The sequence below is a fragment of the Schistocerca nitens genome, chromosome 1 (genome assembly GCF_023898315.1).
Source record: "Schistocerca nitens isolate TAMUIC-IGC-003100 chromosome 1, iqSchNite1.1, whole genome shotgun sequence".
Classification (NCBI taxonomy): Eukaryota; Metazoa; Arthropoda; class Insecta; order Orthoptera; family Acrididae; genus Schistocerca; species Schistocerca nitens.
In genome coordinates this window covers 527,835,379-527,860,887 of record NC_064614.1, presented here as the reverse complement: position 1 = coordinate 527,860,887, position 25,509 = coordinate 527,835,379, and the positions used below count along the sequence as shown (strand labels likewise).

At 41.0% G+C, this 25,509-nt stretch overlaps 1 protein-coding gene across 13 annotated transcripts in view; it reads left to right on the top strand.

Annotated features, from left to right (window-relative positions):
- LOC126253413 (broad-complex core protein isoforms 1/2/3/4/5-like) overlaps nucleotides 1-25,509 on the top strand; it is a 492,630-nt gene that overhangs the window by 183,971 nt on the left and 283,150 nt on the right. For all 13 annotated transcript variants that reach the window (XR_007545956.1, XM_049954773.1, XM_049954806.1 and 10 more), the window contains one exon: nucleotides 13,570-13,689. Coding sequence is in view for 12 of the 13 variants with exons in the window: in XM_049954773.1 (XP_049810730.1) it covers nucleotides 13,570-13,689 (120 nt within the window). In the remaining variant the exon portion in view is untranslated. The remainder of the gene's footprint in view (nucleotides 1-13,569; nucleotides 13,690-25,509) is intronic.

The window sequence follows — 25,509 nt, the reverse complement described above, 5'->3', positions numbered from 1 at the left end:
CAGAAAAGGCAATCTGTCCAATGGTAGTGCAATGAATGTTGCACTACAATTGGGTCCGTTGGATGGCACTGCATAGCTTCAAGTGCTGACCAACTGGAGAGAACTTCACAGCCTTTCAGGTAGTGAGGGTTAAATGTAATGGGGAATGGAAGTCTCCAGACCACTCTGAGACACACTGCCTGGTCTGTGGTGTCCTGTTTTGTCACAGTTACTGTCACTGCCAGCAAGGTTCAGCTTCCCATCACTGCAGAGTGGCTGCTGAGAGGGGCAGTCGGGACTTCAGTTCCACCACTGATGAAAAATACAGTTGTCCTGTCTCCATGTGGGAGCTGGATTCTGCATTAGCTGCAGCTTGTGACTCATCACCTGGTCATGACAGGATCCGTTATAGTATGTTACAGCACCTCACAGGGTGTAGCAATCTTACTCATCCTTTTTAACCTCATTTGGGTGTCAGGTCACTTTCCCAGTTTGTGGCAAGAAGCCATTTTAATTCCACTTTAACTACCTGGGGAGGACAGAACGTACCCAAGTAGTTATCATAGTATTGCCCTCAGGAATTGTGTGGGAAAGTCCTTGGAGTGGATGGCAAACTGCTGCTTTGTCTGGCTCATACATTCAAGACAGGTCCTTAGCCTCTTTCAGTGTGGTCTCAGGAGGTATTGCTCCACATTTGATAACCTGCCTTTCCTTGAAGCAGCTGTACAACAACCTTTCCTGTGCTGCCATCACCTCCTTGTTATATTTTGTGACATCGAGAAGGCTTCAATACTACTTGCATCACATTATCCTTTGATATCTCCGTGAATGGGGTTTTCGAGGATGACTTCCCATCTTTATACGGTCCTTCCTTTCGCTAGCTATTTTGGATATTGAATCAGTGATGTTCTCTTGGACCATGTTGAGCAGAGAACATGTCCCCCAAGAGGACTTCTCTGTCTCTTGTACTCTTCGAGACCTGCAACAACTACTCATCAGTTGCAGCTGACTCTTTGTCAGTTGGATGAATGACTGGAAAAGAGTGGTTTTAAATTCTCAACTGTAGAGTTTGTGTGCATCTTATTTAACCATTCTTATGTAGTTTTAAACATTCCTGAGTTGCAGATGAGGGAAACATGGTTAGGTTTCTGGGCCACAAATTTGGCTCAAAACTTACGTGGTTGCCACACTTTAGGGAACTGAAAAGACACTCCCTGAAAGCACTCAGTATTTTAAAATGTCTTAGCCACAATTCATTGGGAACAGACTTAACTTGTCTGCTCTGGTTTTATGGGGCCTTTCATGCAATCTCATTTTGATTATGGGTGCATGGTTTGTGCATCTGCACAACATGTTATTTAAAGATGCTAGGCGTGATGCACCATGAAGGACTTTGGCTAGTCACTGGGGCCTCTGACACCAGGTCCATACCGAGCCTGTGCTCAAGCTGGTGAGTCATCACTTCACACCCGGTCTCGACTCCTTATGGTGGGATAGGCATATAAAACACTGTACACACCATACACCTTTGCTTACCACACTGTTACTCAGCCACCAAAGGAAAGGTTCTTTCATTTTTGACATACAGCAACTAGGTCATGTGGGATTAACATATAGGATTGCTTTTTAGAGATGGGTGTGGCTGGTTTTAATGTTTTACACCAAGGCTGGAGCAGATCTCCAACTAGACTCCTTCAGAGGCCCAGAATTAATTTTAAGAAAGATTGCAGTCCAAATTTTATGTTTTAATCTCTGTTTTTTTAACATTTGAGGTAGGCGTCACAGTTTTACTGTTGGGTATACCAGATGGCTCCAACAAGGCGTCTCCGTTGGTTATACAGAAATATTCCCTGACTGTGTCGTCAGAATTTACCATTCACCTTCCCATAGCCATACTGTATTTTCTGCAGAGCTCCATGTGATCCTGAAGGCATTGAAGCAGATAAGGCGTCTTAAGGACAAACACTTTCCCATGTGCTCTGTTTCCATTAATACCCCTACTACAATTATTGCAGCATATGTATCCACTGGAGAAATTGACCTGGGTCATACATGAACAACTGTCCTTCCAATAGTGGTGAGGGAAGGAGGTCTCATTGTGGTGGGTACTAGAGCACGCCGGAGTTTGAAGAAATGAACAGGTTGACAAAGCTTGCACCAGCTTGCAGGGAACATGCTTTTACAGATGTGTCAGTCCCTTGCAGGCTGTTCATTTCGCTGGTGGGCCACAGATCCTCGGAGTTATGAGAGGAGAAGATGGACAATTAGCTGCAGTTGGTGAAGCCAACTATCCGGCTGAGGCAATCCTCATGCCACTCGCTCCAGAGAGATGAGGCAACCCTGACCCAACACCACACTGTACACTGTCTCTTCACATGTGGCTTTTTAGTCTGGTGAGAGGCCCTCCCGGACTGTGAAGCCTGTGGGGTCAACTCAGTATAAAGCCACGTTTTAGCTCAGTGCATTTTATTTCATGACATGCTGGCAGAAATTAATTTAGGTGAGGATCTGCCCTCTATTTTATCTGATGATGAGATGAGTGTAGTCAGACTTTTAAAATCTTGTGACATGTCTGGATTCTGGCCTAAGTTTTTAGGCTAGACATTGTAGTTTGTTGCAGAATGACTAGCTCAAACACTTTTCTTCCAGTGCTCAACCAGCCACAGATCTCTGCTGTCCTTTTTTAATTATTTTCACTGTTTTTTCCATTTTGTATTGTGTGTTGGATTTGAGAACATGATTTTTGCAAGTGCGTGGGCACATATTTACAGGACTTTCATTACATTTTTATTCACAGTTCTCATTTTAGTACAGGTGCTAAAGACCTAGCCTTCGTGCACCCACAAAACATCGTTATCACCATCATCGTCACTGTGCTGTAAACTGCCTGTCACCGTGTCATTGCTGTAGCTCTTGAGTTGTTCGAGGGATGCGTGAAGCGGAGGAGAGACCAGGTGGCTATATGCTTCCCAATCAACCTTTGTCTGATATTCCTGTATCAATTTGGAGAACCATATTGCACTGATCACTTCACCGTCCAGACACATTGGTCTTTGCGACTGCACAGAGTACCATTGTAGCGCTCATCCCGTCAGACCCAAATTCTCAAGTTATCCACACCTACAGATGTTGTGCGCATTGCCCATTATCCTCATTACTCACAGCATTTCACTGATTCCTATAAGAATTTCAGCATGGTGTGCATCTGCACTGAAGTGATCAACTGGTCATCTTCATCTTAATATTATATATGTGGTGTCTGTTCTGTTGGACATAACCTGTTTCTCACATTTTTAACTTCAGAGTGCAGCATTGACAGTCTGGTAGATGCACAGGATCACCCAGAAAAGGATTACAGTGTCAGGAAAAACAGCCCATAAAGCAGTGGTATCATCAGTGAGTTGGTCTGAGATCAGAGACTCAGTCTTGGGATATGGACATGAAAAATAGCTCATAAAAAAGAAGAATTGTTTTTGTTCTTGCGACTGTACCTCTGATCTGCTCAGAATTTTGAGCCATAAGAGTGAAGTAAATATTAATTAGAATAAAGTCTGTGCGTAGTAAAAAACTGTTCCCTGGACTTGGAGTCAGAGAGTGATGAGGGAAGAAGTGTTCAGCAGTGACCACGTGGAATTTTGGTATGGAGTGATGTAGCATGGGTAGTAAATAAAGATTGCTTCACTGTTAACATGCACCCTGTGTCCTGTTTACTGTTACTCAATTACTTTCATCAGTCTGTCTCTGTATCTCAATATATCTATACGTCTTTCATGATCCAGGGTTTGGAGCCAGCTTCTCTCCATTTCAGCACTTGTCTTTAAACTTTAACCACATGAAAAAAATTGAAAATATTTTGAAATTGATAGACTCAAATATATTATTATTATTTTTAGGTTTTGTATGTGTGTGTGTGTGTGTGTGTGTGTGTGTGTGCGTGTGCGTGTGTGTGCGCGCGCGCGGCACGTGAGCTTGCACGTGCATGCATGCTCATGTGAATCCTCTAGAATGTACAGACCTTTGGTAGCTTTTGGAATGCACTTCCTTTTTCAAGCTTGTAGGGAAAACACACACACACACACACACACACACTCTACAATTCACATTCACACTCTTACGTGTGCCCGCCCCCCCCCCCCCCCCCCCCGTGTTTTTTTAAGAGATTAGCGTGAATTTGTTTATTACTGAATATAATTCCAGGACACTAATTTTCTTCTTTTTTCTTACCTATCATTTTCATTCGAATAATTGTCTTAGGTTGGATAGGGAACTTGCATGCCATGTGCAAATGCAGGACGACCTGGCTGCAGTTCTCAAATGCCCTAAGACACTGTTGGCCATGGTCGGTGGTCCACAGGCTGCTGTCTCAGGGTGTAGCAGCATACCTGATGCAGGAGTTTGCACACACTGTAGGATTAACGGCAGGTTGTAAGTAAAGTATTCCCACCATTTTAGGGGGAGAATCAATGTGGGGACTGGCCATCTGGCATCACCCATTCACCCAGTGAGTGGACAAGTGGCCACTCCTTTAGCAGGGTCCGAGCAAGCAAACGGGTGAAGGGTTTGCTAGTTATCAGCAGCTCGATTGTTAGACACAGTAGGGAGCCCCTTAAGGAAATAATATCTAGGGCTGGAAGGAAGTCCAGTTTGCACTCAGTATGCTGCTGTGGCCCTAACTTGTCCGAGAAGGCCCTGCCTGTGGTTATTGAGAGTGCAGGATGCAGTCATCCTCAAGCTGTGGCTCATGTAGGCACCAATATAGCTGTTGTATGGGTTCTGAGGCCATCCTCAGTTTGTAAGCGTGGCTGCGGAATAGGTCAGGAGTGCACTACACAGAGGAAACAACTGTTCATGTAGCAAAGTACTCACTGAGATGCAGAGAGTGTAGTTAGAAGTAGAGATACTTCAAATGTAAAAAAATTAACAGTAAACTGCTGAAGTATTCATAAACAAGTACATGAGTTTACTGCTCTCTAGAAACTCCTATCGAAAAGACAGGAAAGGTTCCGTAGAAGGGAAGAGCGTTCATTGCAGTCAACAAAAATATTGTGTCTACAGAGGTTAAAAGCGAATCTATGAAGTCATCTAGGAACAGGTAACCAACTTAGGTGAATTCAAGTTAATTATCAGATGTTTTTACTAGCAACCCAATTCTGCTGTAACAGTTGTAGAATTATTCGAAGAGAGTTTATGCTCAGTAGCCTGGAAGTACCATAATCATAAAAGTATTAGTTGGAGGCAACTTTAACCTTTTGAGTATAGACTGGGATATGTATGATTTCACTGCAGATGGTACAGGCAGACAGTCTTGTGAAGTAGTCCAGAACACATTTCCTGAAAACGATCTTGAGCAGCTAGTTTGACAATTCATATGTAATGGAAATATTTTAGATTTTGTAGCAACAAACAGGCTTGATCTTATCGACAGAGTCAGTAGGGATTCAGAGTATTATTAATCATGATATCACCACCACCACCACCACGACGATTACTGAAGTTAATAAATCCACCATGAAGGCTAGGAGAGTTTTTATGCTTCAGTGATCAGAAATTTACGCCTCAATGATCAGAAAGCAGTTATTAACATCCTATTTAGACATTGCATGGACATCATTTAGCTCTGATATGATAGATGTGGAGGAATTATGCCCTTTTGAGAGGTATATGCTGAGTAAGTAAACTAAAGGCAGAAAAGACCACCGTAGTTTAATTACAAAATTCAGAAATTGCTGAGAAAGCAGAAGTTGTTGCACTCCCGGTTCAAAAAAGGATCCAGAAAAGGGGACAGGCAAAATTTTGTAGAAATTCCTGCATCTGTAAAAAGATTAATGTGCAAAGCATACAACAATTTCCACTGTCATACTGTAGCAAAAGATCTTGCTGAAAACATGAGAAAACTCTAGCCCTATAAAAAATCACTGAACTGGTGACATGCAGCACACCAGCCATTGGTGCTAACTGCTATGTCACACTGTGGGCACCACAGCTCATTGCATTGCCATCTCTCCTGGGGAAAAAGTAACATGCTGTTTCAGATGTTCTCATTGGATCCAGCTATAGCAACTTGGGTCTTGATATGGCCATTAGTCCTGTCTAATACATTCTTGCACTATGGTTGTGTTGTCACATCTGCTTCACTATTATGCACCAAAACCTTGTGTTCATTGAGCAGATCTTTAGTTTTCTAGAACAAGAGGTCCCCATCATTGTTATCTTCCTCAGGACTATAGTAGATCTTCATGTAGGGGACATGGACGATGTCTCTGTGCTTCTGTTTCTTCTTCTTGATGAAAGATCGTAATCCTTGACTTCATATGTGACAGGCAACAAGTGACATAGGACATGATATGGCCCAAAGGAGTGCTTTACTAACTTTTCTGTTAGTCCCACTTTCCACACAGGCATAAAAATCCAAACAAAGTCTCTCTGTTCGGTATCAACATATATCAAGAGCATGTCAGCCAACATCATCTTAAAGTATTTGTAAGGCCATACGCTTGTGTTTGGTAGGCCATTGTCATCTTGTGGGTGATGTCACAAAGTGAAATTACCTGTGATAGTAATTTCAAGTGGAAAATTTTTCCAGAACATGACGGGTTGCTCTGTGCTTAAAAATTATGTATTTTACAAGGAGCTTTGCAATTTCCAGAGCATCAGCAGTTGGCACAGTTTTGGTAATATCATAGTGGATGAGGTAGCAAGTGCAGACTGTTATCCACCAATTCCCATTTATCGACTTTGGAAACCTCCCAAAAGAGGTCGATTCCAGTTTGGTGGAATGGCACTGCCGCAGGCTGAATTGGTGCCAGATGCCCCAGAGGAAAGTGCGGCACATGTTTCCATCGCTGGAATTCCCTGCAGTGGCTCACGTAATGTCTAACGGATTGATAGAGACCTCCCTAGCGACACCCGTGTCTCATTGTGTGTAGATTTTACATGAATCTCATGTGACCAGATTTTGGAGCATCGTGGTAATACTTCAGGATAGCTGGTCGTAGATGAGCTGGGATGACGAACAATCGTTTTGCCCCATTGGGTAATAATTCCTCTTGTACATTGTTCCATTCATTAATTGGAATTCTCCATTGATTTGATTCTCCTCCTCCAAAGCTTCTACATTTTTCAGCAGTGCTGGGTCACCCCTCTCTTCAGCAGCAATGTCATTTAGTACTGTGACGACTGTGATTTCATCTATTCTGCTGTGTTCTGCCAAAGGATTCCTTTAAAGGCAGTTGGCATTCTTCCATTTGCATCTGATTTTGTACACCTCCATAACGCCGTAATCCAGAGGCTTCTGGGCTGTCTCACCAGTCGTACTGATGGGTCCCTCAAGCTAATCAGCCAGCATAGAGAATAGGGATATGTCACAATGGTGAATGTTTTGCCAAATAAATATGTCTGGAACTTGTTAATAGCCCAGACACCTACAATGCACTCTTTCTCAGTTGTAGAGTAGTTGATTTCAGACTTGGAGTGTACTCTGTAAGCATAAGCTTTCACCTTTTCAGCACCTTCCTGAATTTGCACTAGAACTGCACCCATCCCATAATCATTAGGTCAGTGTGAAGTTCTGTCTTGGCGTTCTTGTCATATAATGCTAGGACTAGAAAGATGTTGGTGCCTCCTCAAGGACAAGGTATCTTTCTTGCATTTCATTATCCAAGGGAAGTTTGGCATCTCCCTGTAGTATTTCTTCCAAAGGATGTGCCTTGTTGAAGAAGTCATTTGTGAATTGCCGGTTGTATGAGCACATTCTGAGAGAACTCCTCACCTCATGAATGTGCCAAGGATTTGGAATGAGGTAGATTCCATCACTTATGTGGAAAAGTGTTCTCTAACCAGCCCTTATTTATTGACAGTGTGAAGCAAGTGCTACCCTTTGTTGTGTTGTTTGTAGGTACAATTGCGATTTTAAACGTGATTGTGATTGTGATCATCATTAACATCATCTCTTTCTATTGAAGATATAACATTTTAGGTTATGTGAAGAAAAATAAAGAAAAAATATGAATTCACATTTTTTTATATGAATTAATTCTATGCTTTATTATGTTGGTTGTCTATTCAAGTAAAACACAATGGATTTTTACAAAATTAGGAGTGAGTTGAATTTAGTGAACTTTTCCAACAAGCTTTCATCATTATTTGCTAGTAATGGGAAGATATATTGAAATGACTTACATGTGTCACAGATTCTCCCCCCCCCCCCCCCCCCCCAACCTCCATGTGTAACAAGAATAATTTGCTATAAGTATGTACTGTTTCTAGTTCAGAAACTGATAAATGAAATCGTTTATCTTCACCAAAGAAGTCATATCAAGCATCAAACAATTCATAATTATTGACATCAGTTGCTTGCTTTCCGTATATGAACAAGAACAAAACCATGAATTGCACATTATTTTCTTGTATGAATTCATACTACTAGTGATCGAATTGAAGTGGCTGTATTTAATTTTTTTGGGTGCTTGTTGAATTTGTATGAATTTGAATATCATCTTCTCTTGTAGTTACCTCAAAGTTTTGGAATGCTGAAAGTGGGATTTCAACTTGTAACGTCTTTCTCATTCATTGTAGAGGTGTCTGAACTGAAGGTCATAGTCCTGATACAAAATTCTATTTATCTTAAATTGTTTAGGCCTTCTGACATTGACAGTAATAATACATGGTAATTCAGTGATTATGTTAAACACATTCCTACTTCTTGTATGCATTGTCACCACCCGCTGCTTATGTACGATGAACGACATGGCACAGAAACTGTCAAAAAAAATCATGAGAGATGGTGTTGGCAGGAGTGGAGAAGGCCAACCACCACTGATGTAGCAACAAAACTGTTGTGCTGTGGTTTCCTTTAATAACACTATAAGCTTTGAGACTTCATGTGGAAGTAAATATAAGTAGTCAGGAGATGATCTAGCAGCACCATGCTGTTCTCTTCTGACTTGTAGATGTGATAGTTTTGAATTAATGCTAGTAGACCATGTTTACAACTATATGCTTTTAAACAAACAGAAGTTTTTGAACAGAGTTTTTAACTAACTGAAATGTCGTCATCTACACTCAGTTTACAAATTCAACAAGTGTGTTGAATGGTTAATTACTGCGGGGCCATCATTTACTCCATATTAGTGGATATGACAGTCTTCAATCTACATGGCTCTAAGCTTCATTTACCCAGTTCTGCACACATTACTTTTGTGAGTATGTGGCTGTGATATGACCACATACTTGATGCTTTTTAACCATCACTCTATTCAAATGAAGCTGTGGAGATATAGTGTACTTCTGAAAGACCTCGTGCCATACTATTGTTAGTAGCGTTTCATTCTGGGTTTACAGCACCTTGTGCTGCTGCTTAATCTGTGTATAATGTCGTGTAGATTAGAGCTGCCTAGTGTGTGATCACATGGGGAATTTCTGTCCAGAAACAGCATAGGCCACAGTCAGCAGGCTTCTGGTGGCTGCCCTGGGCAGGAGTAATGTTGGAACACCTGCATCAGAAGCTGTGGCACCTCTGATGCCCCAATACTCTGCTGTTGCTGCATCTTCTGATGCACACAATCTGACCAGGTAGTTCTCACCTGATATCAACTAGTGAACTGTTGTGGGTTCACATCTCTCTGGCCAGATGGCAAACATAGGTACTTGCTGTACAACTGTCCCCTTTAGCGGTACTACACAGTGTTGATGTCACATCAAAGCCAGCTTGGGATATCTCATCTATTGGACCTGTGGCAAATTTTTCTTCAAGTCCATACAATAATGGAGGGAGTAATAGTTTGGTTATTGTGAACTCCAGTGATATGCAGATAATGGAGGCTCTTAGGAAAGTAGCAGTCAGGTCAGGAAGGAAGGAAGGCAATTTTACACTCGATATGTTTGCTGTGTGTTTGCCTCTGAGATGTGGGAGACACTCTTTTTGGCACCTAGTGAATGCACTGAAAGGAACAGACTGTGAATCATAGCCTATTTTAGCTCAAATGACACCTACAATCTGGGTTCTGAGGCTATTCTTGGCTTCTTTAGATGCATGGCTGAATTGGTACAGACAGTTAGCCTTACCCTCAGGGTGGAAGCACGATTCACTGTTTACTGCATCAGGGCCAGAACTGACTGAGGTCCTCTGGTTTGGAGCCAAGGGTTAAACCAGAGACTCTGTGACAATCTCAGCTGCAGATTTCTCAACCTCTGCTGTTGGGTGCTGAATAATTGAGTCCTTTTCAATAGATTAGGCATGAACTGCATGAAGGAAGCTGTTAAAAAGGTAGTAGAATATGTTTGGAGTTTGGTTTCAGTTTAGGAGCCCTTGCTTAGGCTTGATGATTAATTATATGCTGTAATCAGAGAAAGGAGTTGATCAGCCATGCTAATCACAGACAAAAACATTCATCCTTGTAGAGTGGAAAGAAAAAGAGTTAATGTTGTATGGGTCTACAGCAGAGCATACCTGACAAAAGCCCCAGAAATAGCCTCACTTATCAAAGGTAGTGAAGACAAGTTAGTAGTAGGAACAGAAAACTAACTGAAATCTGAAGTGAATAGCATCAGAATCTTAAATTCTGGTGGTGTATATGTTGCAAGAATAGGCTCGACTCCAAAGGTGGTGGTGTCTTTATGAACTCAATAATGTTTAAAGAAGTTATTACAGATTTTGAATGCAAAATAATCTGTGTTATGCTTACCGTCATAGGTATATTAAAAGAGGTCATAAGATGTTAGGAAAGCTAGGAAAATATTTTTGCCTTGCAAATGTGACAGGAAACATATCGTAAATTATCTATGCACCCAACACTATTATTCGTCTCTGGAGATGGTAGTGCAGAGTATGAATGGATAAAATTCTAAGCACCATAGACATGTATGTGCTGAGCTAAGTTATGAGGGCTGGGAATGACCTGCCATGCTTTATGTTGCTGACAGTTCTGATTCAAAATCCTAAGCAATTTTGGTCTTGTGTAAAGTTGGTAACCAGATCAAAATCATTTGTTTAGTCGTTCAGTGATCATACTGGCACAGAAACAGAAGATGATGTACAAAGACTGAAATATTGAGAGTTCAGTCTTTTGAAACTGTTTCATTGCAGAAAATTGTAATACAGTTCTTCTGTTCAATAATTGGGCAAACACTGATATTCCTGTTTTTAAATAATTGAACACACAACAAATACTGTACCAAACTTGCTCAACAAAGGAAAGGTATCCAAATCTGTAGAGAAACCCGTAAGACACTATATGCTGGAGCAGTGGAGGGTACGAAGCAATCGGAAAGAGGTGCAATGTGTTCCTGTTTCCAAGAAGGGTCAGATGGATGCATATGATTATATACATGATTATATCTAAAAACAAAGATGATGTGACTTACCGAACGAAAGCGCTGGCAGGTCGATAGACACACAAACCAACACAAACACACACACAAAATTCAAGCTTTCGCAACAAACTGCTGCCTAATCAGGAAAGAGGGGAAGGAGAGGGAAAGACGAAAGGATGTGGGTTTTAAGGGAGAGGATAAGGAGTCATTCCAATCCCGGGAGTGGAAAGACTTACCTTAGGGGGGAAAAAAGGACAGGTATACACTCGCACACACACACATATCCATCCACACATATACAGACACAAGCAGACACATTGCACCTCTTTCCGATTGCTTCGTACCCTCCACTGCTCCAGCATATAGTGTCTTACGGGTTTCTCTACAGATTTGGATACCTTTCCTTTGTTGAGCAAGTTTGGTACAGTATTTGTTCTGTGTTCAATTATGTCTGCTTGTGTCTGTATATGTGTGGATGGACATGTGTGTGTGTGCGAGTGTATACCTGTCCTTCTTTCCCCCTAAGGTAAGTCTTTCCGCTCCTGGGATTGGAATGACTCCTTATCCTCTCCCTTAAAACCCACATCCTTTCGTCTTTCCCTCTCCTTCCCCTCTTTCCTGATGAGGCAGCAGTTTGTTGCGAAAGCTTGAATTTTGTGTGTGTGTTTGTGTTTGTTTGTGTGTCTATCGACCTGCCAGCGCTTTTGTTCGGTAAGTCACATCATCTTTGTTTTTAGATATATTTTTCCCACGTGGAATGTTTCCCTCTATTATATTGATATACATGATTATAGGTTGATATATTCAATCCATTGTAGAATTTGGAATACATTTTATTCTCCTGTATTATGACCTGTTTAGGGATCAAAACTTCTCAGATTCAACACAGATATCACTAACAGCAAATGTGCAAAACTCATTACCTCTGTTTGCCTGTGAGATCCAGAAGGAATTAGATAGAAATATTAAGGTTGATGACGTATTTCTAGGTTTCTAGAAGGCATTCAATGCAGATTCATACTATCACATGCAGAGACAGGTGGTTGATCCCCAATGTAAATCAATGTAAAATATTGCACATAGATAGGCAGAGGACCAGTTGTGTTTTGGTTACACTATTGACAAAAATCACTGCAAACAGTAGTAGGCATAAAATATCTTGGAGTGACTTACTAGAGTAACTGAAAGTGGCACTATGTAAAGCGGAAAACTTCAGTGCAGTGACCACATAAAACCAGCAGTGGGAAAAATAGATGCCAGGTTGAGATTATTTTGAAGAATTCTAAGGAAACATAATGCATTTATATAAGGAACGGCTTACAATACATTAGTTCGAGTAATACTAGGCATTCTCAATTTGCAGTCTGGTCCCTTTAATCCCACAAACCAATCAACCATTCTCAATTAAGGTGATAAAGAAGATGAAAAGAAGGAGAAGAGTTTCATCAAGGATTCATTTTGCAGGCACAAGAGTGCTACAGGAATTCTGAACAAATACTGAGAATGTATACTTCAAGAGGAATAGATGTAGACGTATAACTACTGTTCTGAAATACTTTACAGTGCTTATTGTAGGTAAGATGCTGGATACAAAATTTGATCTTTAGAAATTATTTTTTCATTAGAAAATGCAATATATATTTAGTATTATTACAGTCATAATATTTTTTATCACCTGGGATAGAAACTGATGTTCAGATTTTCAAGACTGAGTAATGTTGTGTGGGTCATCAGTGAAGACACTGGACTCATCTTTAGGATGACAATGATTAAAGACCCTGTACAGCCATCCAGAGATAGGCTTCTGTGGTTTCCATAAATTGCTTAAGGCAAATTATGGGTCAGTTCCCTTGAAATGGACACTGCCAGTTTCATTCCTCAACATTTCCCTAATCTGAGCATACTCTCTGTCCACATGACGTTTCCTTTGAAGGGACATTAAAACACTGATCTTCTTTCCTTAGGTTCCAAAGAACATGATATACTATAAAATATGCTACTATAAAATATTCATGCAGTTATCTCTACTTGTGAGCTTGGTGAGAAAAAGTTTTAAACATTTTGCTTGTCGCAGTGAAACCATATTGCTTATAAAAGAATATAGCAGTTAGAAAATTCTGACAGAGGATTGATTGAACTTCTTCCTTATGGCATTTTTATTGCACCTTGAATACAATATGAGTAATTGTACAGTATCTATGTATTGCTTAGAAGTACCCACTTGCCTTGTACTTATTAGAACATTTCTTTTAATTAATATTTGCTTATCACACTTCACAGGTGGAAATGGAAACAGCACCCCAGCAATAGCACAGAGTCAGTTGATTCACCCTTCTTCCATCTCACGCCATGGACAGGTGTCTGAAACTTCAGTTGTTTCAGTGCAGAGTGCGAGTCAAGGTAGGATGAAAAGCTTTGTTGAGTATTCTACTAATAGCTGTGGTAATGGGGACTTAAACCACTGTCTACAACACTATATTGTCATGAAAAAAGTGGAAGAAATTTTCCATGAAATATTCATAAAGATCATATTAGGCTCGTATCAGTGAAATACACAGTAAAGCAGATAATAGCATACAGATGTAGACAAATAATCTCCATCTTACATAGGAAAGAGGTGTTTTTTTAATAAATATAATAATAATAATAATAATAATAATAATAATAAATAGAGTTCAAGAGGAAAGATGAACAGATTAGAATGACAAATAAGAAGAAGGTAGTGGGACAGGTTGGTGAAAAGTCAAAAATTAAGTAGATAAGTACAGTCTTCATTACTGACAGGGAAAAATTGTTCAGTTAAATATTATCTAAAAGTAAGCAATGTTGTCATGGTTGGCTCTGAAGTTAATTTCTCTACATGTAAAGTGTTACTTGCCATGCGGAATTTCAGTAATACTGTGGAGGTGTCACTGTCAAACATAATATTGTGCAGTGCTGAATTGAGGAAAGGGTGTGTGCAATTTCAGTTTCATGACATCTAAATTAATTGGATTATATACATAAGGTTGCCTAAGAGAAAGAGTGTGAACACTTTTGTTAAAAAAATAGACCAGAGAAATAATTGGAGATACTGTTCATTATTTTGTTGGCAATTGAGGCAGTTTGAGACATTTTTAAATAGTGATGTCTGTGCATGATGGAACAACCATCACATTTTAAATAGAAGACTATAACTGGAAAGAGTATGTAATGGGATTACTTTATCAACATAGGGGAGGGCATATTGAAGATAAAGGGTCAACGTAAACATTGTTGAGATTATCGGGGTGTAGGATATATCCTCAAGAAAGACGGTAGTTTATGACAGTTTCAAAGATAATTGTGTTGTCTTCATATACACAAATGGATGTTCAAACTAAAAATTGACTGACTCTCTCAAATTTCCCTATTCTGCTACCTTAGGGAAACAGATAGATACAAGAATGTACATTCTCAGACACATGTTATGCAAACAGAACCAGTGTTGCTATAAAGAATTGCAGATGGATCAGAAATACAGTGCAGTGGTGTGTGTGTGTGTGTGTGTGTGTGTGTGTGTGTGTGTGTGTGTGTGTGTGTCTGTCTGTCTGTCTGGGTGTGCGCACTTGTGTGCAGGGGGGGGGGGGGGAGAGAGAGAGAGAGAGAGTGAGAGAGAGAGAGAGAGAGAGAGAGAGAGAGAGAGAGAGAGAGAGAGAGAGAGATGGTGTTGGCGTTGGTGATGGTGATGGAGATGGAGGAGTGGGGGAGGAATGGTAGGGTTGGAGTGGAAAGATCTTGTGAAAATTTTTGAAGTGAAGTTCTCAGTGTTTTTGATATTGTAATCATTAAAAAATCACCCATTCTGCAACAAAATGCAAAGTACATAGTACTTCCAACTGTCATTGTGAAGTAATGGCTTATTTTTTAAATTTTCTTATGACATAATTTATTATGGATAAATTTCGGTTCACAGTAAGAAAACTTGCTTGTTTGTACCAGAAGAATTACTTCTACATTTTCAGACTTCACTGGTTAGTTCTTATTAAATTTGTTCATAGTGACTGCCTAATAGAGATAGACATTGCTCTGATCTTATGCAGCATCTTCATCCTCCATGCATTTAAACATTTGAATTTTTTTAAATGCCGTATTAAATATCACAGATTTCTGGAGACAGGTCTTTTCTTGTAACTACTAGAAGAAAATAAATGAGAGATTTTAGTTTTGTGACAGTATGTTCTCTAATGTATATCTTTTGAGATGGATAAGAGTGGTGCATCAGTTATGGAGGATGGTAGTGAAGGGTAGCAGGTGGAAGGAAGATAAGATGATTTCTTTCCAACTATTTTGGTTCGTCTAGATACCTGCCTTTTGTGTCCAATTTTGATTGCTTAGAGTTGAATGTAAATGTTTTATGAAGACAGCTGAAATGTTTCCAAGTCGTGATTGCTATTGTGCATTTTCTTACTAAATTAGTGCAGCTTAGGAAAAGAGCTTTTCTTTTTCTTCCCATTTGTTGATAACTTTTTAACCAAAAGAGAACAGGTTAACAGAAAATACTTCATTATTTGATTAGTTTTGAATGGATTTTAGACAAGGTGTTCCAGCACCACCATTTGAACAAACATGTTAAATTGTATGTCATAGGCCTGTAATAAATTCTCTCTCTGTCAGCTTCCTTTCTCCCATTCTTTGCTTTCAGTCTTTAAACTTTTTAATCATAGTCTACCTTGTTTAAGTATTAATTCAGTACATCCACTCAGCTCTTATTCCCTCTGAAAAATTTTTTTCCTCTTTACTCTGATATAGATACCATGTAATATCTTCATAATTGTTAACTTTTCATTGTTTTTTGTGAGATCTTTCAACATACATGATTGGTGTTCGTTATTATGAGGGGAAGCCAAATGAAACTGAACACTCACCGCAACAGGTCCTGGGAATGGTTCCATTCAAAAGTAATCACCAGACACTTTAAGACATTGAGTTCACTGGGAGATGAGACCATCAGTTCTTGTTTTGTAGAACATCGTTGGCCACTGATGGATGCACAACTGCACCCACTCTTAAACTTTGTTGTCCAAGTGAAACCGACGCCCACACATCTCTCTCTTTATGCCGTCAATGATGTTAAAATGACATGTTGAAAGATCTGGGCTGCGTGGAGCGTGCTGCAGTGTAGCGTGCTGCTGAAGTGTAACCTTTGTCCGATTGGCAGGGTGTATGTGTTGTTTGTGTGTATGTGTGTGTGGGGGGGGGGGGGGAGAGGGGAGAGGGGGGAGGGGGGGTCGAGGGGGCAGAGGGGGGGGGGCTCATTGCCGTGCAACAGGATCATTCTGTCTGATAGAATTTCTGAGTGTTTTGATTTTATGGCAGGTTACAGTATCTGCAAAGGGTCTTTAAAGCACCATGGTCGTGTAACTCAGTGTGCAGTGGGCCTCTCTGCAGTCTAACAAGGAGGTAATGTTACTTATAATTAGTCTTGATTGCAAAATTTTTTTATTCATATGACCGGTTTCGGTCATATGAATAAAAAATTTTTGCAATCAAGACTGATTATAAGTAACATTATAAAATCACTGATTGCTGTTATGCCAATCAGACATTATGTCTGTTTTTGCAAAGATAACAAGGAGGTCATCATGACCTAATCAGAATTTGTGTTGACAGCTTTGGATTTTTTTGGTAGGGGAGATGTAGGCTGTTCCCATTGTTGGCCTAGTCATTTGCCCTTGGGCTCGAAATGGTGGCATCATGTTTTGTCCCCTGTGATGATACAGGGCAGAAACACAGGTCCAGCCTTGTGGTACTATAGCAGATGACTCGGACTTGATACTATTCTTTCCATCTTATGCCCTTCCGTCAGGTGATGCGGCACCCACTGCAGTCAAATTTTGTTGTATTGCAAGTAGTCTTTGATGATGGTATGGACGGAGCTTTGGCTAATGCTGACCTGAACACAAATTTGATCCTCTGTGATTAATCTGTCTTCCTGGATAAGGCCCTCAGTCTTTCCCATCACATCAGGGATAACGGCTCGATGGGCCTGTTTTGGGCACAGATCATCTTGCAGTGATGTACACCCTTCCCAGAATCTGCTCAGCCATTTGTTCATATGTCAGGTACTTGCAGTGTTCACCATACACAGTGGACATGTGATGGTGAATGACTTTCAGCTACCAGAAAATGAACCACACCTCTCTGCTTTTCTTTGCTTATCTCCATGTCAACTGCTGACCAGTCCATCAGCAACTCTGCATGCTGTGAAGTGGCGCACTTCGCCATTCCTGTGCCAAAGCAGTGACACTATCATAACGTAAAAACAGTGGGGCCACCTGTTGTGCAGATTGTTTATTATGACAGGTGTTCAGTTTTCATTTGACTGCCCCGTATACAACAACTTTCTATGATGTTTAGGGGAAAAAGGATACATGATCAACTATTGCACTGAACTACTGTGCTGAATGGACTGTAGATAATTTTATTTATATTTCATTTTTGTGCACATAAAGTACACATGAAATCATCACTTCATTGTTGTAGGCGTTGTCCTGTAGATAGGCAAGATTAGTTTTGTGCAATGGAAGAAAAGTGTTACAGTTGAATAGTTAGTAAATGCAGAAGTTGCCATGACAGCAATAGGAGTAGGTTTCTGAGATGATTCGGAATGTGAATCCAGAGATGAGGTTATTGACATTGTTGAAGAGAGGCTTCACAGTGGAATAGATGTTTATCTTTTACAGCAATGCTGCATGGTGAAGAATATTTGGGTTAAGGATTTTAACAATTAAAATGGAGTTACTAACTACGAAATGATTAAACATAACCACTCTCCATAAAGTGGAGTAGTTCGGAGGTAGGTAGGCATAAAAATAAGAACTTGAACAGGGCAGCTTAATGTATGCATTGACACATTGCTTGTTTGTCTCGGCACCTTTAGCTAATACTTGTTTAGTGATTTTTCTGATGTTTCACCGGCAAAAGTGGCTAGTGTTGTCAAAAATCCACCCAGATTGCAGTCTGTCACCAGCATAAAACATTGTAGACAGTTCACTCTTGTGCAGACAGTGGTAGTGGTGTGTAATATTTAATTAAGTAAAAGAGAACTGTTTGTGTGTGTGTGTGGGGGGGGGGGGGGGGGATGACAGTAATGACAGGAGAAAAGAGAAGGATACTGTTTAGAGAATAGTGTAGATGAGGACCCATAGACCTGTGTAACAAACTGAAGTGTGGAGACCATGGAGGAAAAATAGAAGCATAAACTGACCTTGGCTACAACTTAATAATGGCCATTCATTTGGGTGATAACAAGTATGTGGTGGTCCTTCTCACATAGAAGGCCATGTAGAAGTTGCAGAAAAGATTTCATCAAGATTTCGAATACTTTGCATCATTTTCTGTATTGAGCAATATCCTCTTCAAAATCCTTCTGATTTATCCCAAAGTAATATTCTGCTGTCCACCTAATTTATAAAATATCCTGGTCCATCATTATGACAGCCCTACTTCAATTTCTTGGCCACATAGGTTTGGCACACAGTGGACAGGGCAGGGTTGGTCACTCAGAGGCAGAGAATCCAACAACAGTTTCTCGGAATTGTGAAGGCAGGCACAGTCTCTCCAACAGTAGGTCTTTCAGTCTGTGTATTTTCTTCCACACTATACTCTCAGCATCCCCCCCCCCCCCCCCCCCTCACCATTATGTATTGGTTTAGGTAGGCCTGTGAAGCTGCTGCAACCAGCCCACTGCCAGTGTCAGGGATCAGCGTACTTCAACTCAACTGTAGTAAAGCACTGTGGTGTTAAAGTTAAGCAGAGCTTTACCTGCATATTTCTTCAGTAATCCGTTCTAGAAGCTGTAAGCCTTTCTAGAATCTGTGGCATCGGATACTTCAGGAATCACTAAAATTTCCCCCTTTCTGTTCTATTCATAAATGGTGTGCAGGAAGAATGACTGTTAGTAAGTCTCTGTATGAGCTCAAAATTCTCTTATTTTATTCGATTGTTATTTTGAGTGATATTTGTGGGACGATGTAATATGTTGCTTGAGTCTCCTTGGAACATATGCTCTCTCTCTCTCTCTCTCTCTCTCTTATTTATTTATTTATTTATTTTTAAAGTTGTTTCACACAATCCATGTAGACTCATACATTTATCTTATCAGATCCAGATTCTTCTTCGATATTGATTGATTTTAGTTTATTTTTTATTGTTTGCTCTCTTATCACAATGTCTGGCATTTAGGCATTTGTCTATTGATTGAAAAATGTAATAGTACTCCATTATAATTTTTCTGAGGAAACAATGGTGTTCTCTCAACCCGAGTTGACATGAGTTACAATTTGTAGCTAGCTGCAATCAATATTCTTAATAATTTATTGCCGAGGTTCCACATCTCAAACAAGCCTGCCCCTCCTTCCATCCTACAAGTGCGCTCTGGCCTTCCTTTCCCTTATGCCAGCAGTTTTTCTGGTCGAGTCCATTATATGCCTAGTGTTGGATCTCCCAGTAAACAACATACCCACTGTGCTTTTAGGAAAATTGGTTCTCATTCTAACAGATGAGGTGTTTCTGGCTGGGTCAGATGTATTCTCAGCAATGAGCGGCACCTTCTGTCTGTTGCTAAGGCATAAGGGGACAGTTATGTACCCTCCCCATTTGATTACCATCCAGATATCTTGCACTGTGAACTGCTGTTAATAACATAGAAGGAAGTATTGACCCTAACAAAGACAAACTGAAGACTACAGTAAGACAGCTGTAACTATAGATCAGGCTACATGGATGTGACACTGCATGCTGTGCAAAGCTACTCTTAAAATAACAAAAATGTGAAAATTATGAACTTTGTACTTTAAATGATGATAGCTGTAATTAAACTCTCCCATGACAGCTAAAATGCAAATGACTAGGTAAACATTAGCACTTAGAATGAGATTTTCACTCTGCAGCGGAGTGTGCGCTGATATGAAACTTCCTGGCAGATTAAAACTGTGTGCCCAACCGAGACTCGAACTCGGGACCTTTGCCTTTTGCGGGCAAGTGCTCTACCATTTGAGCTACCGAAGCACGACTCACGCCCGGTCCTCACAGATTTACTTCTGCCAGTATCTCGTCTCCTACCTTCCAAACTTTACAGAAGCTCTCCTGCGAACCTTGCAGAACTAGCACTCCTGAAAGAAAGGATATTGCGGAGACATGGCTTAGCCACAGCCTGGGGGATGTTTCCAGAATGAGATTTTCACTCTGCAGCGGAGTGTGCGCTGATATAAAACTTCCTGGCAGATTAAAACTGTGTGCCCGACCGAGACTCGAACTCGGGACCTTTGCCTTTCGCGGGCAAGTGCTCTACCATCTGAGCTACCGAAGCACAACTCACGCCCGGTCCTCACAGCTTTACTTCTGCCAGTATCTCATCTGCTGAGTTTGAGTCTCGGTCGGGCACACAGTTTTAATCTGCTAGGAAGTTTCATATCAGCACACACTCCGCTGCAGAGTGAAAATCTCATTCTGGAAACATCCACCAGGCTGTGGCTAAGCCATGTCTCCGCAATATCCTTTCTTTCAGGAGTGCTAGTTCTGCAAGGTTCGCAGGAGAGCTTCTGTAAAGTTTGGAAGGTAGGAGACGAGATACTGGCAGAAGTAAAGCTGTGAGGACTGGGCGTGAGTCGTGCTTCGGTAGCTCAGATGGTAGAGCACTTGCCCGCCAAAGGCAAATGTCCCGAGTTCGAGTCTTGGTCGGGCACACAGTTTTAATCTGCCAGGAAGTTTCATTAGCACTTAGCACTACACGCATTTGAATATCTTGAGCCAACCAACATGGCTTTTTTAATAATTTTGATATGTATTTACACAGTGAGCTTTACCTTGGAGGGGTGAACATCAAAATGTTGTCTCCAGTTATTATACCTTTTGTTCATTCTTATTTTATTTTGTTTATTTTCTTTTTAAATGTTGTCATTGCTTTAATTGAAGTTTCCTGGATAAATTTATAGCCAAACAAGGGGAAGTCCAGTTTGGGATGTCAACAGTATTATGCAAAGGATAGATTGCTACTCACCTTAAAGATGTCGCATTGATTTGCAGACAGGCAAGATGAAAAAAACTGGTTTGTATAAGCTTCTTGGCAAAGTGTTCTTCAGGACACAAAAATGCACACGCATTGTCACAAGCAAACACACGTCATACACCCGTGACTGCTGTCTCTGGTCACTCCGCCCAGATTGCAAAGCAGCGTGTCGAATGGGAGCAACAATCCACAGTGGGTCAGGGAAAGGGAGAGGGATGGCAGGGTATGGGTGGTGGAAGAGGAGTAGGCACAGCCTGGTGGAGCATACAGGGACTAGATGTGGCAGGACAAGGCTGACAGGTGCAGTGTTGGGAGGCTGTGGGGAAGTGAGAGGAGGGGGAAATCAGGGAAAGGAAAGTAGGGGACCAGAGAAGGGGAAAATACTGGTGGGTGCGCCAGCAGAGATTAGCGCACAGTGTGGGTGAAGGGAGGTGAATTGTAAGGAGGTGAGAGAACAGATGTGGCGGAAGAAGTGCGGAGGCTTTGTTCGCAGTGGGTTACTGTAGGTTGAGACATGGATGATGTTGGGAGTTGCGAACACGTTGTAAGAATAACTCCCATCTTCACAGTTCAGAAAAGCTGATAGTGGAGGGGAGGATCCAGATATCCCAGGATTTATTTGAAGCAGCCATTAAAATAAAGCATGTTATATACAGCTGCATGTTGCACCAATGAGTGGGCCACTCTGCCCTCGGCCACAGTTTGGGGATGGCGATTCATCCTTGTGGACACCTGGTTGGTAGTCATACCAATTAAAAAGCTGAACAGTGATTGCAATAGAGCTTGTATATGAGTTAGTATATAACGTGGCTGCTTTCACAAGTGGGCCAGTCTATGATGTGACAAGCCCACGACAGGACTAGAGTAGGAAGTGCTGGTAGGTGGATTGGTCAGGTCTTACATGTGGGTCTTCCACAGTGATATGATCCTTGTGATAAGGAGCTGGGATTTGCATAGGGATGGAGTAGGATGTTGTGGGGGTTGGGTGGGCAACAGAACACCACTGTAGGAGGCCTGGGATGGATCTTGGGATGGCTGTCCCTGATTTAAGGACATGATGATGGATAATCAGAGTCCAATTGAAGGATGTGGTTCAGTTGTTCCAGTCTGGTGGGGGTACTGGGTGACAAAGGAGGCACTCCTTTCTAGTCCCTCATCCTGTTCCTTAAATGCTGCCTAAACCAAGGAATCTTCTTTCCCCCCCCACCCCCTCCAAAGCCTGGCCTAACCATAAAAATTCCTTCCCCTGTACCCCACCTCTTCTTTAACAATGACCTTCACCTTTACAGATTCCACCAGTCCTTGCCACTCACAAAGCTGGTTCTACCGAAACACATCTCCATGGCATAGGCATCCCAGAATGACTTCTGCTCCCTCTGTAAGATATTGCTATCCACCCAGCACTTCCTACTCTAGTCCTATAACAGGCTTGTCGTACCCTGTCAGAGGCCTGTGAAGGCAGCCATGTTATGTACTATCTCTGTCACAATCATTGTTCACCTTTGTATATTGGTATGGCTACCAACCAGCTGTCCACAAAGATGAGTGACCACTGTCAAACTGTGGCCAAGAGCAAAGTTGATCACCCTGTGGCCCAATATGCAGATGTACATAACATACTTGATTTCAGTGGTAGCTCCACAATCCGGGCCATTTGGAACCTCCCCTGCATCACCAGGTTTTTCTGAACTACACAGATGGGAGTTATCTGTACAACAAATTCTCAGCTTCTGAAATCATTCTGGCCTCAAACTACGAGAACCTGCTGTCCCCACACCTTCCACCCAACTGTTTCTGCTCTGTCTGTCCTGTCACCTCCTTACAATTCACCTCCTCTCACACATAGTGTGTGCTGCTCTCTGCTCGCACACCCTCTGGTCTTTCCCTTCTCTGCTCTCTACTTTCTGCTCCCCACTTTTCCCCTCCTCTCCCTCCCCCACTACCTCACAATTCTGCATCTGCCAGCCAGGTCCTGTAATGTCTAGCCCCTGCACGCTCCACCAGGCAATGCCGATTCCTATTTTCCCCACTTGTGCTGTACTATCCCTCCCCCTTCCCTGTCCCGCTTCAGATTGCAGCTCCCATTCAATGTGTTTCTGTTGCAGTGTGGCCAGAGGTAGCAGTTGTGTATGTGAGGTGTGCTTGCTTGTGTGAATGTGTGTGCTTTGTTCTTTTCCGAAGAAGACTTTGCCCAAAAGCTTATATGTCACAGTCTTTTCATACTGCATGTATGGAATTCATTGTGCCTTCTTTACAGTGAGCACCAATCTGTTGTGGACTGGTAAATACAAAATGTTATGATGCCTTTTGTTGATTAAGGGGTGTCATAAACACAAAATAAATAGACCATGAAAGTAGACTTTCAATATAGTTCTGTAGGTGCACATGTTCTATGTTAGTTTTTGCATCAGTTCTCCTTAAACAGGACAGTTCTCCTTAAACAACACAGAATGTATTTTGCGGGGTTCACCACTCGTGTTTCAAATAATTTTGGTATTGATAATGGTACTTTTTCAGTAAAGTTGCCTTGTTATAAACAAATGAAAATAAGCAAGGTAAGTAATTTTCATGTTGGCTTATCACTTATTACAGACACTGCTGTAATCTGTATATATAAAGGGATATGTCCTGACTAATTCACCAACCCATTATTACCCAGCCCAAACCACTAGGATAGAAACTTGAAATTCAGAGAAGCTGTTGTTCTTATACTGTAGGTATCACTTAAGAATGGATTTTTGAAAATTCCATGCTTAAGAGAGTGAAATAGGGGTGCAGGATGGTTTTAAAATATGTCACTATTAAGGCGATTTTGAAGATATAACTATGAAAATTAGTATTATGCTTCTCGATCAGAAACAGGACATTTCTGCATTTTTGAATATTCAGCTCCTAAGGGGGTGAAGTAATGCTTGGAAGCCTTTTTTGGAAAATAAATCATTATTAAGAAACTAACAAAGCTACATATATGAAAATTATTTGACATCTTGGTTAGAAGGGAAAAAAGAACAACACACGTTTCAGTGTGTTTGGAAATTCAACCCCTAAGAGGGTGAAATAGGAGATGAAAGTTTTTATGGAAATATTTCATTATGAAACAATTTTTAAACCTAAACCTATGTGAATTTGTATTTGTCTTCTTAACTGAAATTAAAAAATTCTGTGTTTCAGTATTTTTGGAAATTCAACTCCTAAGGGAGTGAAGTAGGGGATGAAAGTTGTTATGTAAATGTTTAATTATGAAAGTATTTTTAAAGCTAAATCTATGATTTTTTATTTGGTTTCTGAGCTAGAAAAACACATTTCAATGTGTTTGGAAATTCAACCCCTAAGGGGGGCGAAATGGGTGATGAAATATATTTCATTATATTAACATTGGAAAATCCAGGATGGAATGTAACAATATAATGAAAAGGAGAGTTGATACTCACCATATGGTGGAGATGATGAGCCACAGATAGGCACAACTGTAAGACTGTCAGAAAACGAGCTTTCGGCCAACAAGGCTTTTGTCGGAGTTAGAACACACAAACACACACACACACACACACACACACACACACACACACACACACACAAATTCAACTCACACGCACATGACAGCAGCCAGCGGATGTGGTCATGTGTGTTTGAGTTGCATTTGCCATTTGTGCTGGCTGATGCGTGTGCACGTGTACTTGTATGTGTGTGTGTGTGTGTGTGTGTGTGTGTGTGTGTGTGTGTGTGTGTACTATCTCCAACGAAGGCCTCGTTGGCTGAAAGCTCATTTTCTGACAGTCTTTTAGTCGTGCCTTGCGCTGGCTGACGCGTGTGCTTTTGTGTGTGTGTGTGTGTGTGTGTGTGTGTGTGTGTGTACTATCTCCAACGAAGGCCTCGTTGGTTGAAAGCTCATTTTCTGACAGTCTTTTAGTCGTGCCTATCTGTGACTCAGCATCTCCACTATATGGTCAGTAGCAACTATCCTTTTCTTAATAGTTTTTGTTACATTAAAATTTTTTAAATCTAAATCTATGAAAATTGGTATTTGACTTCTCAGTTAGAAATAAAGACAAATGTGTTGGGATGAAAATTTCTATGGAAATATCAACACAAAAACTCAAATGGAGGTTTAACCAAAACCTCTGACTCCAGCTTCCAGAATGGTTTTTTGGTCAGAAGTACACTCATAAAAGACCATGCTTCTATGGCCA